Source organism: Dunckerocampus dactyliophorus, chromosome 7 (assembly GCF_027744805.1).
Source record: "Dunckerocampus dactyliophorus isolate RoL2022-P2 chromosome 7, RoL_Ddac_1.1, whole genome shotgun sequence".
Taxonomy (NCBI): domain Eukaryota; kingdom Metazoa; phylum Chordata; class Actinopteri; order Syngnathiformes; family Syngnathidae; genus Dunckerocampus; species Dunckerocampus dactyliophorus.
The window spans coordinates 21,317,344-21,334,824 of NC_072825.1; the positions used below are offsets into that span (position 1 = coordinate 21,317,344).

General features: G+C 39.0%; 2 protein-coding genes across 4 annotated transcripts; one reads left to right on the forward strand and one right to left on the reverse strand.

The window, feature by feature from the left end:
- Positions 1-748: 748 nt before the first annotated feature.
- Positions 749-9,669, forward strand: LOC129185781 (sialic acid-binding Ig-like lectin 14). 2 transcript variants are annotated; one of them, XM_054783243.1, is made up of 9 exons: positions 749-857; positions 930-1,298; positions 3,527-3,814; positions 5,545-5,796; positions 5,888-6,145; positions 6,223-6,316; positions 7,760-7,834; positions 7,925-7,988; positions 9,354-9,669. In XM_054783243.1, exons 1-9 carry the CDS (start codon positions 809-811, stop codon positions 9,396-9,398), a joined length of 1,494 nt encoding a protein of 497 aa, XP_054639218.1. In that variant the 5' UTR covers positions 749-808; the 3' UTR covers positions 9,399-9,669. The 2 variants fall into 2 exon arrangements, with proteins under 2 accessions (XP_054639218.1, XP_054639219.1); XM_054783244.1 differs by having other exon boundaries at positions 7,763-7,834.
- A 2,828-nt stretch (positions 9,670-12,497) lies between these two features.
- LOC129185786 (uncharacterized) lies at positions 12,498-15,672 on the reverse strand. 2 transcript variants are annotated; one of them, XM_054783250.1, is made up of 9 exons: positions 15,465-15,672; positions 15,317-15,385; positions 15,014-15,192; positions 14,910-14,933; positions 14,788-14,835; positions 14,601-14,718; positions 13,021-13,095; positions 12,867-12,948; positions 12,498-12,791 (listed from the first exon to the last, which is right to left on the reverse strand). In XM_054783250.1, exons 3-9 carry the CDS (start codon positions 15,102-15,104, stop codon positions 12,705-12,707), a joined length of 525 nt encoding a protein of 174 aa, XP_054639225.1. In that variant the 5' UTR covers positions 15,105-15,192; positions 15,317-15,385; positions 15,465-15,672; the 3' UTR covers positions 12,498-12,704. The 2 variants fall into 2 exon arrangements, with proteins under 2 accessions (XP_054639225.1, XP_054639224.1); XM_054783249.1 differs by having other exon boundaries at positions 15,014-15,385.
- Positions 15,673-17,481: the final 1,809 nt, after the last annotated feature.

Genomic DNA, 17,481 nt, shown 5'->3' on the forward strand with positions numbered 1-17,481 from the left:
ATAAAGCTAAATGGAAAGCTAAATCGTACAACCCGGACAGTGAGTGTGATTAAAGTTTATGAAGAGTTAATAGGCCTGTTTAATTCTACACCACCCACAGAACACTACCTCTTTTAGAAGAGTCTAACGACGACCAGTTGTTCTTTTTTTCAATATCTCCTCCTCCAACTCCACCACAATGACGTATGCTCGACCACTCCTCTTCAAAGGTAAATAACATCTATCATTACGTATTATTATATAACTTTTATTATTGTTTTTTTCATTAATTATCCTGGTTTAATATTACTACTGCATCCAAACTCATATTTACATACATACACATATACTGTATATGTATACACGTACATGTAGTACCTATATTATTGGTAATATTACCTTTTCCCCGACTTAAGAACAATTCGACATAAGAACGGTCGTCTGGAACCAATTGTGTTCGTAAGTTGGGGACCCAATGTAGTGTAAAATATTGTTTTATCCAAATTTTCATGAATATGAACGCATTTCAAAACACGAACAAATGAGCAGCTAAAAGACACCCTTTCAACAACAATAAAAAAATGCACATTCAGTACTGGGGGCTTAACTGTATATCTTCCTTGTTTACCAGGGATGACTGTACTATTTTGTTGAAAAATATGACAAAATATATTCATTTGGAAAGACAAATGACATAGAAAGCTGAAGATGGTTTGACTTGTGTATGTGTTGATTGCGCAATAGTCTTCCTTTCACACTTGGGGGTTGTGCTTGCTGTGCCAGGAAGCATGTGTGACTGTCTTTGCAAGTCACACCACAAGCAGACGTGATGGATACTCTCAATGGCACGCTTTTACTTTGCTTCTTTTTATGCCAGGGTATGAGCCGGTTTCTTCACGACTTCATTGTATTCCAATTTAGGAAAAATTGCATTTTGCTTTGTGTTTCAGTTTCAATCATATGCATTGAAGCATCTTCCTGGACCATTGATTTGCCATCCACAGTCAAAGGACTCCTTGGATCCTGTGTGGTGATTCCCTGCTCGTTTAACTATCCCAGTCCAAGGAAGGCAGTCAAGAAATTCACTGGGCTTTGGTTTGATGGAGGAAATCACCTGGTTTATCACCCTGCCGGCACTACAGTAGTACAGCAGTATCACGGTCGAATTGAGATGGTGGGAGACATCAGAGCCAAGAACTGCTCATTTAAGATTGACCCTCTTCGACAAAGCGACACAGGTCCTTTTCATTTCAGGGTTGAAATGGAAGACTATGAGCAGTTTTCCTACAGAGGTGACACCGTCTCCATCGCTATGATACGTAAGTAAGCTTGTGGAACTTTTTAATTTGTCTTTAAACCATCTTCTGTGGCAAAAAACTGAGTGGCAGGGTGTTAACAAAGCTGGGTGAGTTTTTTCCAGAGGAAAAAAAAAGAGTAAAGTCAATGTATTCATTCCAGTTTGTTTAGTTTTCTGTACATACAATGTTAAAGTAATGTTTTAACATTGTACTGTAAAACTACTCATCCTGGAAATGCATGACAGTAATGCGGATATACTGCCACCTGGTGGTGTTTTGTAGGTATTGCTGCAATGACTACGTATTGAACACATCTTGAGAGTTGAGGTTGTTTTGTGGGTATAAAAAAAGTTGACTCGCGAGCTGACCAGCTCGTGCTGCTAATCATTAGCCATTCTAATTTTTTTTTATTATTATTGCAAAGTCAAGTTAGCGTTATTTACTGTCATATAACTAAAAAGAGACGTTAAGCACTGTATAATAAGGCTAAAATACTGTCATCCCTCATTTATCGCGGTTAACTGGTTCCAGACCCGACGGCAATCAGTGAATTTCCACAAAGTAGAATTCTACATTAATAAATTGAATATTTCCATAGTGAGAGCATAGACAACCTGTTTATGACATTCTAAATATGTTTTTTTAAACCATTATTAGAGCCCTGTAGACATAAAATAACACCCCTATAGTCACCTTTACACTCATATTATTCTTTGTCTACACCACATTGCGCAACACTAATGTGGAACACGAGACAGCCACCGCTTTAAGCATTAACATGCTACCGAGCTAATAGTTATTTGTTATAAACTTAAGAAAGGATAATTTGTTTTTACTCTATCATGTTGGACATGACTCCATGCAGTGTTAAGGCAATGTAACGTAATGTAATGTCCCTTCAATGTAACATTACTGACACCTAGCGACCAGGATACTACATGGTAATGGTAATGTTTACATTTATTTTGAACATGCATCGGAATACATCATATAATACAATTCACAGTTCTACATGTCCACAAAGGAGTAGGAAGAAGCAGAGCTTATTTAATCCTTCCCCGCATCCGTTTCATGTCAACTGCAATACAACTGCAACTGCAATTGTTTACTTCCTGTGTTCCAAATGTACTCTTTTCCAGTTTCAATACACAGGAAAATTATAAGGTGACATGATAAGATAAGACGTGCTAAGCCATAAGACATGACTTGTCTTTAAATATTTTTGACTATTAATAAGCCATAGTCAACTAGGAAACAGCGACCTTTTATTAATTCATGAATTTTTGAAAAACCACAGTAGAGTGAAGGATGAAGATGGCGAGGGATGACCGTAGAGTGAAACTGTTCAGCCTCTGAAGATGTGTGGCTGACATGTAATGGAGAGTACTGTACTGTCGTTTGTTAGCGAGCTTCTCTTCTGGTCATTTTCATGCTAATCTTTTAGCATTGCGTTTTTAGCAACATGATATTTATTTTACTGTCTGCTTGGTTTACAGTCAAGCTTCAGTTTTCATACGCCCCAATTTTTGTGTCATTCGGTTTTCAGCAAAAATGTTGCTGTACTGTATTAGTCCGTGAAATCGTGTGCCGAAACAAAGCACCCTACATGTCGCTGACTCACTGTCCATGCATTTTTTTAGGGTGCCACTGCTAAATAACCTGGCATGGGGCCAAAGAAAATTCCTCCTCAGTCAGCAATTGTCGGCATAAATTGGCTTGTTAAACAGTTTTGCTCTGATCAACCAATCAGAGGCCGGAAAAGAATCTGAAGTCTGATTGGTAAAAAAAAACAAAAAAACAGCTCCATTGCTAGTAGTGTGTATGTGTATGTGACCAGAAACTCCTGATTTGGAAAGCCCTGGGCAGATTACATTGATATGGCAACACATACTGTAGAAGCTGAAATCTGATTGGACAAAAAAATCTAACATACCCATACACTAATGGAATCAATGCAGCCAAGGGAAACATTACTAAATAAAGATAATAGAATGTTGGGAATAAATGAATACTATTTCATGGAGCAAATACTAGAATTGAAGTTTTCAATGTAGGTCAGTGTTTCTGGTAGTGGTTAGGCCAGCAGAGAAGGCTTTGCTGGCTCTTGAGTGCAGACCACTGGAGCAAACATAAATAAGGTTGCTGCATTAGAACACTGATTAGTTTTTATGTTCTTCATCATTCACCCTATACAACAAAAGTAACAATTCAATGTTTTTTGGATACATTCTTGTACTGTATGTTCCCAGGTGAACTAAGTCCTATCAATTTAACTGTGAAGGAAGTAATGGACGGTCCAAATGTGACTGCATCCTGTTCTGTCACTCACTCATGTCCCGCCTCTCCTCCGGTCTTCTTCTGGAGTCACTATGGACAAGAACATTATGGAGCACAAGCGCTGGACAATGGCCAATGGGAAGCTACTTCCACATTGACTTTTCCTATCGATGCTGATAATAAGAACACGCATTTGCAATGCGCTGTAACATACAAGGGAGGACAGCAACAGAAAGCATCCAAGATCCTGAACATCAAATGTAAGTATATTTTCTTTGGGGGGGCCTCCAGAAAAGTTATTTTAAAAAACTGATGTCATGCCACAGAGTCTGCTAAGGCCAAACTAGACTCTCAACGCACCGCTTTGTCAAATGGCATGGTCCAAGACATTTATGTACACACACATTCAAAGGCTGACTAAATAAAGCTCAGACACTCTCAGATGCAGGATGTCCAGTCACTCTCAAGGACACTTCCTGCTCTGATAGGAAAAACTAACTGCCAGGGGTGCCACGAGACACTCAGTACACGAGATGAGACGATGCACGAGATCGGGTCTACGAGAATGAGATGAGACGAGATTTACTTTTACATTAGTTGAGTGCAAGTACAATAAAAAAATATTTAAAAAAATATTGCTATCTACTACGGCCCCCCCTTCACTCACCGAGAAAAACTGACTGTATGACTGACAAAAGGGCTCACTCCATTCATGCCGTTGTTCTATGGAACAACCACGCCAAGATGCTGAAACCAATCCACAGAGTGAACTCTCTTCCCACCTGTTTGGAGGCGAGAGACAAGGAAAACAGACACGCATGCACACGGCAATATATTAGGGTCAGCAAAATAAGTGAGTTCATTTTCATTTATTGTGTGATTAATTAATTAATTTCTCATCATCCCAGGCCTAGTGCCCAGGACAGATTTTTTTCTGAAGGAGAAATCTTGTGAGATCTTGGAGGAAGAGGCATCTCAGAAGCAATGCGTGTACAGTACAAAGTTGTGCTCAAATATCAATTTCAACCTTTTTCTTAACATTTTTGGCTGAGCTTGCAGATCTGTGGGTGACAAACAAGTACATGTTTATCAGTGTCTGAAGTAGGGCTGTCTCTGACTCAGGATTTTCATGGTCGAATCGGATTTGTTAGCTTTTGTCCATAGTCGACTTATGTTCTAATGTATGCTTTGTTTTTGGTGTTAGAGCAGAGCTAATGGCGACCCTAACAAATAAACAGATCTAATTTGCGTCTTTATCCACCTCAAAGAAACATTCAGATAAACAAATAAACATGGTAGGGGGTGCCTGGAGCGTGTGTCTGACATGAGGGCGTACTGTGGCTTCATAACACACCTCATACGTAGAGGAGATCCATCCATCCATCCATCCATCCATTTTCCGCTGAAGATCCATGTTGACAATTTAGCAGCATGGTCGCTACATTTAGCGAGGCTGTGCGCCTTAAAAGTGAAAGACGGGAAGTGTTTCTTGCGTCATGCATTTATTCGGTTATTAAATACAAGCGGTCAACAAAGGTGAAGTATCTGCCGTGCAGGATCTCCACCTCTGATAATGCAGCAGCGCAATGCCAATATTAAAGCTCTAAACCACATGTGTCAAACTCGTGCCCTGGAGGGCCGAGACGCTGCAGGTTTTCTCTCCAACCAGTTTCTTCAGCAGGTGATTTAATTGATGAGCTCCTTCCCTCAAACTGAAGGTGTTGATCATTAAAATCACCTGCTTTAGTGACTGGCTGGAAAGAAAACCTGCAGTGTCTCGGCCCTCCATGGCACGAGTTTGACACCCCTGCTCTAAAACTTCTACAACCTAGCTCAACATAGACAGGCAGGGCACGGCAGGGCACTGCATTTTGCCGTTTTTCTCAGTGTGAACACACTCAGCACTAAAGACAAATTGTAAGTCCGGAAGTGTGCAAATTAAGACATAGTAAAAGTGTTGTTCTGAGTAGCTGTCTGTGTGTCTATTCAGATGCCCCTAAGGATGTTAAAGTTGAATACAAAGCAGGCATCAAGGAGGGAGAGGTTGTGCATTTGATATGCAGCTGTGATGCGAACCCTCCTGCCAGCAGCTATGAGTGGCATGACGACCACGGTGCTGAACTGTACAAGGGGAGGCTTTTGTTGCTGCCAAAGGTCTCGAGACACACAGGCGTCCTGTACTGTACTGCCATCAACATAGTGGGAAAAGCGAAATCAGGACCTGTGCAGCTTGATGTAGCATGTATGTAGATAAACGTCACATATGATGATGATTGCAATCAAACTTGGGCTGGTTGTAAAGGCTTTTCCTTTTGCTTTTTTTTTTTTTATAGATGCCCCTGAGATTAAGAATGTGTCTTCTTGCTCCTTGGAGCATGAAATGGTAAAGTGTGTGTGCATTGCAGAGTCCAACCCCCCCAGCAGTGTCTATTTTGTACTTCCCAACGGCACCGTCCTAACAAAAGCCAACATAGAAATACAAAAGTCAGTTACCATCGGGACTCTGCAGGCACATTTTCCTTCCTTTGGCTTTGTCTCCTGTGTGGTGAATAACAGCATCGGCGGTGCTAACACCATCATCATGTTACCTGGTAACAGGATGGAAGAATGTTTGAAATCATTATTTTGAACAATATGACCCCAGAATGTTTTGTTTTTGTTTTTACAGGCAAGATGCTGAGTCTTTATATTTATATTATTAGCGCAGCTGGAGCACTTGCAGTGATGGTGGTAATTGTCATCATAGTGGTGGTAAAAAAATGGTAAGTTACTGTCGGACCTCCAAAGTGGAAAGCTGAAAAACTGATACAATTTATATTTGAAGCAAATTTTCTGGAATGTGTGTCAAAGTTCAAAACATCATCATGCAAGACATCATCAAAAAAATGTCTTCACCACAGTGAGCATCTAGAACAAGGTTGTCAAACTCGCTGCCATCACTCCCATCCCTGGGAGTGCTTCCGGCTCCCAGAATGCCTTGTGGCACTTGTTTTGTGAAAAGATGCTAAAGTTACATGTTTAGATTTAACATCGTTGTCATTTATTATCCTCCACTCGTAGTAGCAGTTGCCAGAAGTGTGGACTCGACTTCAGTGATCATTATTTTATCAAAACCCAGTAACAACCTTTGAGACATCTTTCCAGGTTACTGATGCATGTGAGTGACAGGAAGAAAAGCTCTGACTGCCCTCAGTAAACGCTGTTAGAAGGTTATGCATGTATAAATCTCAAGACCCTGAATATAAGACGACATCTTTTTTAAATTACATACAGTATATTCCTCTTCTTATATACTGTATTACTACGTATATTCTTGTACTCTGGTCAAGAAGGTATTAAATACTGCATATATTACATACACAAATAGATTTTACCAAGCAGATGCCATGTTGAAACATACAGTTACTGAAACAGCATACACTGCCTGCCAACAGATACTGTACCTATGAAATAAGTAACACTCACAGTCTCTCGGCATTACATATCTGTCAGGTGTCTTTAAAGGTTGAGTAGTTTTACTTTTTTTAAAATTAACAATAGTTAACTTTATACAGAATGATAAAATGTTACAAATGTAAACTTTACTTACAGTTTACAGTCCATACAGTTAACAAACGTCTGACGATGGGTTGAGCCTGGAAAAATGAAGCACTCCTGGTGGTACACGGGCTCCATCTAGTGGTACGCAGGAATACCAGAGATTTTTTTTTAAAATATTCAAATGAAAGATTGAAATTGAATTCACATTCAGTTTTAATTTTGCAGACAAGAGTTAACGCACCTCATAAGGCAAAATAAAAAAAAAGCCTGCAAGTATGAGCCACATCCTTGAATCTAAATAAATGTGGTACTGAGCAAAATATATTTAAGGTGGTACTTGAGGTAAAAAGTTTGAGAATCATTGTCCTGGAGAATTTGTTTTGAAATTAGAACACCTTTGAAGTCTACCAATGACCTTGAACAGGTTGTGTTATATTATATTGTATTTTGACTTTGGTGAGTACACAAAGAGCAAGTTGTGTAATTTATTTCATATATGTGTCATTATTTCTGGGAATATTAATGTAATAGTTACAAAAATAGAAATAGCTACTATGTGAGAAACAGCAACTTTCAAACTCTTTTGAGGCATTCATCCCAAATAACATTGAGAGTGTTTCAAAGTTCCTCCATTAAATGCTGTTTTTTGTTTTTTTGGTCACTAGTAGGCGAACAACCAACGTGCCTGTTACGGAGGACCAGAAAACAGTGCCCCCCCTTCAAACAGTCGCAGCAGCAAGGTATAAATCTTTTAACTGAAATTCTGAACTGCGATTTTGAATTTCTTGCAATTCTGAAAGATGTGTGTATCTGAACTTTTGTTCTGTCAGGAAACGCGTGGAGGCTGATCACAGAAACATGTACAGTAATCATACCTATGGAAACATGAGGGAGGTGAGAAAATGTGTTATGAGTTATTTTAATCATTGTGAAGAAGGGATGTCACGAGACACCCAACTCACGAGAACGAGTTGAGATTTTAACCTTAATTTTTAAAAAAGGACATTGAAAAAATATCACTGGACAAACAAACGTTTTATTTAACAAGGTCACAAAACAATGTAGCTGCGTTTTGAAACGGTTATTGTCCCACAAATTCACGCTAAACAATATTATGTCAACATTTTTTAAGACCAAATAAACCACTAATGTAATGATATACAATAACAATAAAAATAATAATAATAATAATAATAATGCAATATCTTTCACTATGTAAAGTGGTGGGACTGGCCTTTGTGACATGTATTTTGTCACAGGCAATTTGTAATGTCTGTCAAACATTTGCAGCTTTTCTTGAAATACTGGCTTTTCAATAGGGGTGTCAGCATTAAGAGTTTCAGCTTGTAGTTGAACGATGTCAGCAAACTGTTTTTGTCTTATCTACTTTGTCTTTGTCTATTTACATTAGGGCTGTCCAGCTGTCCATTTGTAATTTAAAAATTATATATGTAAAACATCGTTATTATTATATTTTAAGAGAAATGGTTGTGTTTTTGTTAGTTATTAGTATTAACATTTTAGCTTTTTGTAGTTATATTATGCCTTTTTGCTCTATTTTTTCACTTTTTTTTTGTGCAATGAGCCATGTTCAACAGATGGCCCTTGGGCCACACTTTGAAAACCCATGCATGTTTTGCCAGGAAGGCGAGGTGCTGCCAGGCGGGCGATGGAGGAGTCAGGGGCTAGGTTACATTTTGGAGGGGTTTATGCAGCTTTCAGACCTGCATTGCACGGTAGTACGGAGGTGGAGCTCCACTCCCGCTTACCTGCGGTTCCGGATACTTGACCTTTGTTGACCATTTGTATTTAATTACCGTAAAAATGCATGACGCAAGAAAGACGTCATGTCTTTCACTTTAAATGCCTATGTCGCTAAAATGTCATCACAGATCTCTTTGTTGTCTGAGATGTGTTGGTAACACCCACTTAGCCATTTATCCTCCAATACGCCGTCATGCCTGACTTTCATTTCTGCTACTAACTCGGAGCATTAACAAGACGGCAGCTGATGCTGGGAACACCGAGGTAAGTTGGGTTGCAAGGTTAACAGTGTGCATTCCAATAATGCCTCATGCGCTGCCACTTCCATGTTCGTGTATTATCATTCATAGTGGCGGTGCAATAGTTCACAGTCTGGCTTCAGGCTGTTCTCGCGAGACAGCTTTTCTCCAAACGAGAAATGTCACCACGTTTTAATCTTGCAAGATCTCATGACACCCCTATTGTGAAGGGAATTAACCTTTCTTTTCTTTACAGGTTGAGTGGACTACAGACTGCAATGCAATTTACAGCAACTTGTAGAATGGACCCTTGAGAAATGACCAGGAGCGTCTTGTCATTGTGGGGTTTCTGGAATATATTTGTGCAAATATTTGCACACTATTTTCAGCAAAGAAAAAAAAGTATCTTTTTCTTCTCACATGCTCAGTTGAAGCAATTGATTATATGCGGCATGAGCCTCTTTGAATACATAGAAAAGCGCTATATAAATGTGATGTATTATTACTGTTATTTGTAAATCACCTTGTGATTGCTGTCCCTCCGTTCCTTATTTGTAACTGTATCATTGAATCCAATATAATAATTATTTTGACAGTTCTTAAATAAAATCGGAACAGAGTCATGTCACAAAGTGATTCACTAGTGCTGGAGTGCAGCCCAGTGGGGGATAACAGGGGTGGGCGGGGTTAGCACTGTGTGATAGAAGTGACCCTGTGAGGGTGCACTCTGAGTCACTTCACTTTTTTTTAAACAGAGGCATTCTGCAGAATGTCAAGTTCCAGTCATAGCCATAAATAAGGCATAGGTTACAGAGGGTAGAAATACCCTTGACCTCTAAGGCACGTTAGATCCTGGCAATATAAAATCATTACATCACTTTTCATGTTGTCTGGTAGGTGCAGTATTTTTATTTATTTTTTGCTATTCTCTTGTCTAATGAAATTATACAGTTAAAGGGAAACTTTAACAAATTTTATGAATGATCTTTTCACTCATTTATTCTCCTACCCGTTATAACTCTTTAACATGCAACCTTTGGTGTCAAATGAAATCTTTCAAGGTCAACAAAATGTGTCATTTTCATCAATCTTTTTGGCAACAACAAACATCTAAAATATCATAATCAGCCACAGCATGGTCCATGTTGGACTTTCAAATCCTAAAACACGAAATTCAATCCACTTTTCCACTTTAAACTCCCCCAGTGGTCCTTCAAAAAATAAATATAATGTCACATCAGAATTTCATGAAGAAAGGAAAAGAGCAGAAGTGTTCTCATGACACAGGAAGTGAGTTGGCAAGCCTATTGACATATTGTGCAAGACAAAAAGGCGACTCCCCGAAATGCTTTTTTTCTTCCTGTAAACTCACATAGGTTCCACTTCTGACAGGTATTACAGACTATACTCATTGCAAATTACATTAAATAGCTTGTTTGTGTAGCAGGACAGGCTAGAATTACCACGAAATGGCATTTAAAAGTTTAACGGCACATGAAAAATCAGCAAGTCATACAGTAGGAGGGCCGAAGGTGTTACTTGTTTGAATCCTTTTTGGTTGCCATAAATGCATAAGTTCATTATGACCAAGTAAGCTGTGTGTCTTTCAGCATTAGGTGTTTGTATTGCTTTACTTCACGTAACTCAGTAAACCATAATCACACCATAATCATATACCTGTACCACAATGAAAACATTAATGACTTACAAGAGAAGTCATCACAGTATCTGCAAAGATGGATTCATATAGAGGATTCAACTAGAGATTTTTTTTTCTAAATAGAGGAATACCACCCATCCAAACATATCTTGCTAGTAAATGCTTTATTCTCTACTTTTTTCAGTGGAGAAAAAAAAACGTAAAATAATTTACGCAACCAAGAGAAGAGGGCTACGGCATTCAATCGATGGCAACTGGACTATTAAGGACACGGTTATGTTGTAATTTCTCCAATACGTTTATTGGAAGTGGTGGGGGTGATAAAGTATTTGCACATGCATAGTAGAAATCGTGTTGCCTGGTGCTTATGAACGGAAACTGCCGTAAAATAGATCAGCAGATGATGTACAGTGGTGTGAAAAAGTGTTGTCCCCTGATTTCTTATTTCTTTGCATTTTTGTCACACTTGTGACAAATGTTAGTCAATGACAACACAAATGAACACAAAATGCAGTTTTTAAGTTAAAGTTTTTATTATTAAGGGGGAAAAAAATCCAAACCAACATGGCGCAGTGTGAAAAAGTGATTGCCCCCCTGTTAAAACGTAACTTAACTAGGATTAATTGACATCTATAAATAGCAAAAACATGGGACAATGGTGAACCTTCCCAGGAGTGGCCAGCCAACCAAAATTACCACAAGAGTGCAGCGACAACTCATCCAAGAGGTCACAAAAACCCCCACAACAAAATCCAAAGAATTGCAGGCCTTACTTGCTTAGTTAAGGTCAGTATTCATGACTCCACCATAAGAAAGACACCAAGCAAAAACAGCCCGCATGGCAGAGTTCCAAGACGAAGACCACTGCTAAACAAAAAGAACATTAAGACTCGTCTCAGTTTTGTCAGAAAACATTGTGATGATCCCCAAGACCTTTGGGAAAATACTCTGTGGTCTGACGAGACAAAAGTTGTGCTTTTTCAAAGGTGTGTGTCCCATTACATCTGGTGTACAAGTAACACCGCAGCAAGTCCACCTTGAATGGCTGAAGAAAAACAAAATAAAGACTTTGGAGCGGCCTTGTCAAAGTCCTGACCTGAATCCTATGGAGATGGCATGACCTTAAAAAGGCGGTTCGTGCTGGAAAACCTCCAATGTGGCTGAATTGCAACAATTCTGCAAAGATGAGTGGGCCAAAATTCCTCCACAGCGCTGTAAGAGACTCATTGCAAGTTATCGCAAATGCTTGATTGCAGTTGTTGCTGCTGAGGGTGGCCCAACCAGGTATTAGGTTTCGGGGGCAATCACTTTTTCACACAGGAGCATATACTTGTAGGTTTGGATTTGTTTCTCCCTTAATAATAAAAACGTTTCATTTTAAAACTGCATTTTGTGTTCAGTTGTGTTGTCATTGACTAATATTTCAATTTGTTTGATGATCTGAAACATTTAAGTGTGACAAACATGCAAAAAACAACAAATCAGGAGGGGGCAAACACTTCACACCACTGTTGCCTAACACGTGACTGCCGGACTGGCCTGTGAGTTATTGAGTTATTTTCTCTCTACAAAAGAGTATTTGACTAAATAGATTCATTTTGATATGTGTACTTAACTGAATTGAGATGAAAAAGATTCACAAGCAGCATATTCTAATATTCATTTTTAAAAAAGATACAGTATAGTTTCATACCCATACAGTTTTTTGTTTTATTAATTTATTTATTTATTGCAAGGTAAAATAAACATAATATTCTGACTGGGGGCTGAGCAGCATTATAGTTCCGATCTTTGATCCATTAGTATGTCTCCTAGCTATCCATATACATTTTTAACAATATCACAAATGTGCACACAAAAAAAATGTTTGTTAGCTCTGTCTAGGACGTTCTCAATTGCTGACAACAACAGATGGAGTGAGTAGAGTTCAAATTTGCAAGGTTTTTGCTATTCAGAGTGGTCCACATTTGCATATATACTCTCTTTATGACCCTGTTCTTGATCCACTTTCGGGTCCAGCTGACCTGTAGGGTGCTGCAAAGACAGAAGTAAGCTTAGCTGTAGTTAGGAACAATATCAAGTGAATGCGGAAGGGAGGAGCGGTCCTACCTGCAAGTTAATGTAAACAGGTTCATCTATGACCTTCACGTCTGAAAGATTTTTGTTTTCTGTTTTCTGGCAATTTTCTTTTCTGGAAAAAGAAAAAGAAAGCCTTTGAGAAAGAGACACAAAACACCACATTTGTTTTTACCATGAGACATACCTTTTGGCTTGGTTTGATGATGCTCTGCTGAAATTTGCATAATATCCAGAGCACTCCCTCACTAAAGATTGTGACCTGAAAAAGCAGTATGATTTACTTCATTTTCCACTGCTGTGTCTGCCTGTACATTTCTGCAACTTCTGCAACTGTCGGTCTGTTAAAGTTAATAACGGTTTTATGTTGTACAACTTAGAGTTCAGCCATAATTGTGGCGAGACGTCTAATAGTGGTTCTCTGCGCATCGAAATTAGGTGTGTCCAAATTTATTCCACAGAGGGCTATATGCAGACAAAAATAACAACGCTTTGTTGTTCTTCATCCTTTAATTATCAAACATACAAAAAACAACCTAATGCAGGTAAAACTATGCTAAATTCCATATATTTAGAGAAGAAAACGGTCTACATCTGTACTTTTGTGTTATTGAACATAGTTATTGGTATAAGAGTGAGATCTTCTTATATCCTAACATTCAACATTTAAAATTTTATTACAACTGCAGGGCGTTTTTTTTAAAATATGCCACGGGCCATTAAAAAAGATACTGCGTGCCACAAATGGCCCATGTGCCGCAATTTAGACACCATCGAGCTAAAGGATGTTAAGGAAAAAATAGAAAATGAACTTTTGCAATTGTCATCAACACATTTTTGTTTGCTTTTACTTGTTTTTTTGTATTATTAGCACCCCACCTGATAAGGGTACATGGATGACAAAGAGGAAAAGTGTGATGTTAACCAGAGATCTGACTACTAGAGCTCATTAAGATTTTATATCGGCAACAATTTGAGCCTGGATCAAATTATTTGGGTCTACATCATTTTCTATGGGAATACTGAAATTAGGGCGAGTGGTTAGCATGTTGGCCACACAGGGTTGGAATCTCCGCTGGGCATCTCTGTGTGGAGTTTGCATGTTCTCCCCGAGTGTGCGTGGGTACTCCGGTTTCCTCCCACATTCCAAAAACATGTTAGGTTACGTTAGGTTAGCTTAACAGGCTACTCTAAATTATGAATGTGAGTGTGAATGGTTGTTTGTCTATATGTGCCCTGCAATTGGCTGGCGACCAGTACCCTGCCTCTCGCCCAAAGTCAGCTGGGAAAGGCTTCAGCATACCCCGAGACCCTAATGAGGATAAGCGGCATAAAAAATGGATGGATATTGAAATTAGATCAACTTGGACGTTAACCAGCCTCGTGTCCTGCTTTGGAGAGACAGATAGATATATAAATAGGTACAAGTAGTTAGATACAACCTCCACAGTTGAACGCGTGAAAAATTTGGAAATTTGAAATTCACTGTCAATTACAATTGCAACTTCACTTTTACAACTGTCTGGCTGCTAGAGCTAATTCACATTTTATGATGGCAACAGTTTGACCCGGGTACAAATGAACTGGCTTGACAGTATTTTCTATGGGAGTATTTCATATGAAGTGAGAGCAACCTGGAAGTCAACCAGCCATGGGGCATCGACTGTTTTTTAGGAAAGTGTGTGACAAATTGAACAAGTAAGTGCATCCTGTTTAAAGCAATTGTTTTAAACACCCAATGAGGTTTAATTAAACAAAGTTGCTCACCTGGTGTGTTTTCTCCAAACCACAAATCCGACAGCAGCTGCAAGAATAATCAAAAGTGCAGCCGACGGCACAAAGATGGCAATGTACAATGTTTCTGATATCTGCACAGGCGTTGGCTCTGTCAAGAAAATAAACATTCCTGTCTCTAGTGCTTTCTTGAAGGAAATAAACAAATGCATACACTTACGTTCTGTTCCTTCCATGTCAGGAATGAGTGCCGTTGGCAGAGCAGTGGCTACAAAAATGACATTTCAAACGATCATACTGATGATTTTGTGGCATCTTCTGAAAAACAATGAATAGTCTTACCTGTTTTATCAAGGACACTTTTGCCTACGAGAGAAATTATTGTAAAATTGACCGGAGAAGCGTGCTTTTGAGCCATGATGACAAATGTATACCTTAATGCTTACCAGGCACTGATATTGTGACACTATTTTTAGAAAAAGTGAAGTTGTTGGTCTTCCCGATAACTCTCAAGTAAATTAGTAGTCGCTTGTTCATGAAATCTGAGATCCTGAGGGTGCAGCTCTTGCTGTTTCTCTGTCGGAGTAGCTCGGTCTTTCCTTGGTACGCCTTGAGCACAAATGTGCTATTGGGGTGAAAAATGAATGCATTGACATCCCTGTCATAGGTATTAAATGTACTTCTCAGTGGCACTTTCCAGAAAAGCTGAAGGTTTTCATGGTATTCCTGTGGTGGGAGGCTGAACGTACATGGTATGGTCACACTTTTCCCTATCTCTGCTGTGAAGCTTCTACTGACATTCACACCCCATGTTTCACCTAGAGACCACAGAAAAACATACAACCTCATTGTCGGCGCAACATCAGTGTGACAGAATCCAAAGCAAAAACTACCAACCTTTTGAATCAGTGGCCAGGATCAGAATAAGAGCGAGCTGAAACAAAGGTTGTAGATGATCCATTGAAGACATTCCAATGGTAAAGTGACACTACTGTCCACTACTTTTACACCACAACAATGCACCTCATTGAACTTTGTAATCAACACTAACTTACTACCACTAAATGCTAACTTGTAGAGAGGAGCCGGGAGAGGTTAGTGTTGGTGGATCCTTACAGTCATATGAAATTCTTGGGTGTGTTTCCTCTTGCTTTGCAGTGGTGAATTAAGAAAGAAGGAAGTTGGAACATTCACTTTCTTTTAAAGGTTCAGGGCAAATGTATACAGATAAAAATGTCCCAATGTGTCAACAATGTCAATCAAAACAACTAATACGTGTTTTTTTTTGTTTGCTGGGAAAGACTGGGAAAGGCAAGGCATGTTTATTTATACAGCACAAGTCGTACACAAGGTAATTCAAAGTGCTTTTGTTCTCAGAGCGACAGGAAGCCAGTGCAGAGACCTGAGTACTGGACTAATATGGTCATATTTCCTTATTCTAGTCAGGACATAAGCAGCAGCATTCTGGATGTACTGCAGCTGTTTTACAGCTCGTTTAGAGAGCCCAGTGAAAAGGCCGTTACAGTAGTCTAGCCTGCTGGAGACTTTATTGAACATGGTTTGGTAACATAAGGTAAAAAAACGAGCCTGAACGATATGAGACCACGTGGATCCATGTAATTGATCTCAATTTGTCAACCACCAAACATTACACTCATTAAAGAAGTGTAAAGAGGTACAGGACGATATATAATATAATATAACATAACATAACATAATATCACATATCCAGTCCAGGGTGTACCCCGCTTCTCTCCCGAGATCAACTTGTATAGCCTCTAGCAGCATATCAGCGACCCTAGTGAGGATAATATAGTGAGGATAATATAATCCATCCATCCATTTTCTATACCACTTCTCTTCATTAGGGTCGCGGGGTATGCTGGAGCCTTTCTCAGCTGACTTTGGGCGAGAGGCAGGGTACTGGTCGCCAGCCAATCGCAGGGCACATATAGACAAACAACCATTCACATTCACATTCATAATTTAGAGTAGCCTGTTAACCTAACCTAACCTAACCTAACCTAACATGTTTTTGGAATGTGGGAGGAAACCGGAGTACCCACGCGCACTCGGGGAGAACATGCAAACTCCACACAGAGATGCCCAAGCGGAGATTCCAACCCTGTGTGGCCAACATGCTAACCACTCGCCCTAATTCAGTATTCCCATAGAAAAGTCAGCTGACTTCGGGCGAGAGGCGGGGTACACCCTGGACTGGTCGCCAGCCAATCGCACATATCGACAAACAACCATTCACACTCGCATTCATACCTATGGACAATTTAGAGTCACCAATTAACCTAACATGCATGTTTTTGGAATGTGGGAGGAAACCGGAGTACCCGGAGAAAACCCACACACACGGGGAGAACATGCAAACTCCACACAGAAATGCCCCAGGGGAGAATCGAACCCAGGTCTTCCCGATCTCCTGACTGTGACTGTGTGGCCAACGTGCAATATAAAATAATAATATATAATATAATATAATATAATATAATATAATATAATATAATATAATATAATATAATATAATGTAATGTAATGTAATGTAATGCAATGCAATGCAATGCAATGCAATGCAATGCAATATATAATATAATATGATATAATATAATATAATATAATATAATATAATATAATATAACATAACATAACATCACATCACATCACATCACATCACATCACATCACATCACATCACATCACATCACATCACATAATATAACTGAGATTGAGATTATATATTATATATATTAACTCTATTTGGTAAATCAACAGAAAAACATTACAACAAGGCATTAGAACCACTATGTGATGTAATCCAACAAGTCAGCTCCAAAAGTTAAGGATTAAATAAACACATGTAATGAACTAAAAAGATATATATTTTTCAATGTGTGCCTTATAAA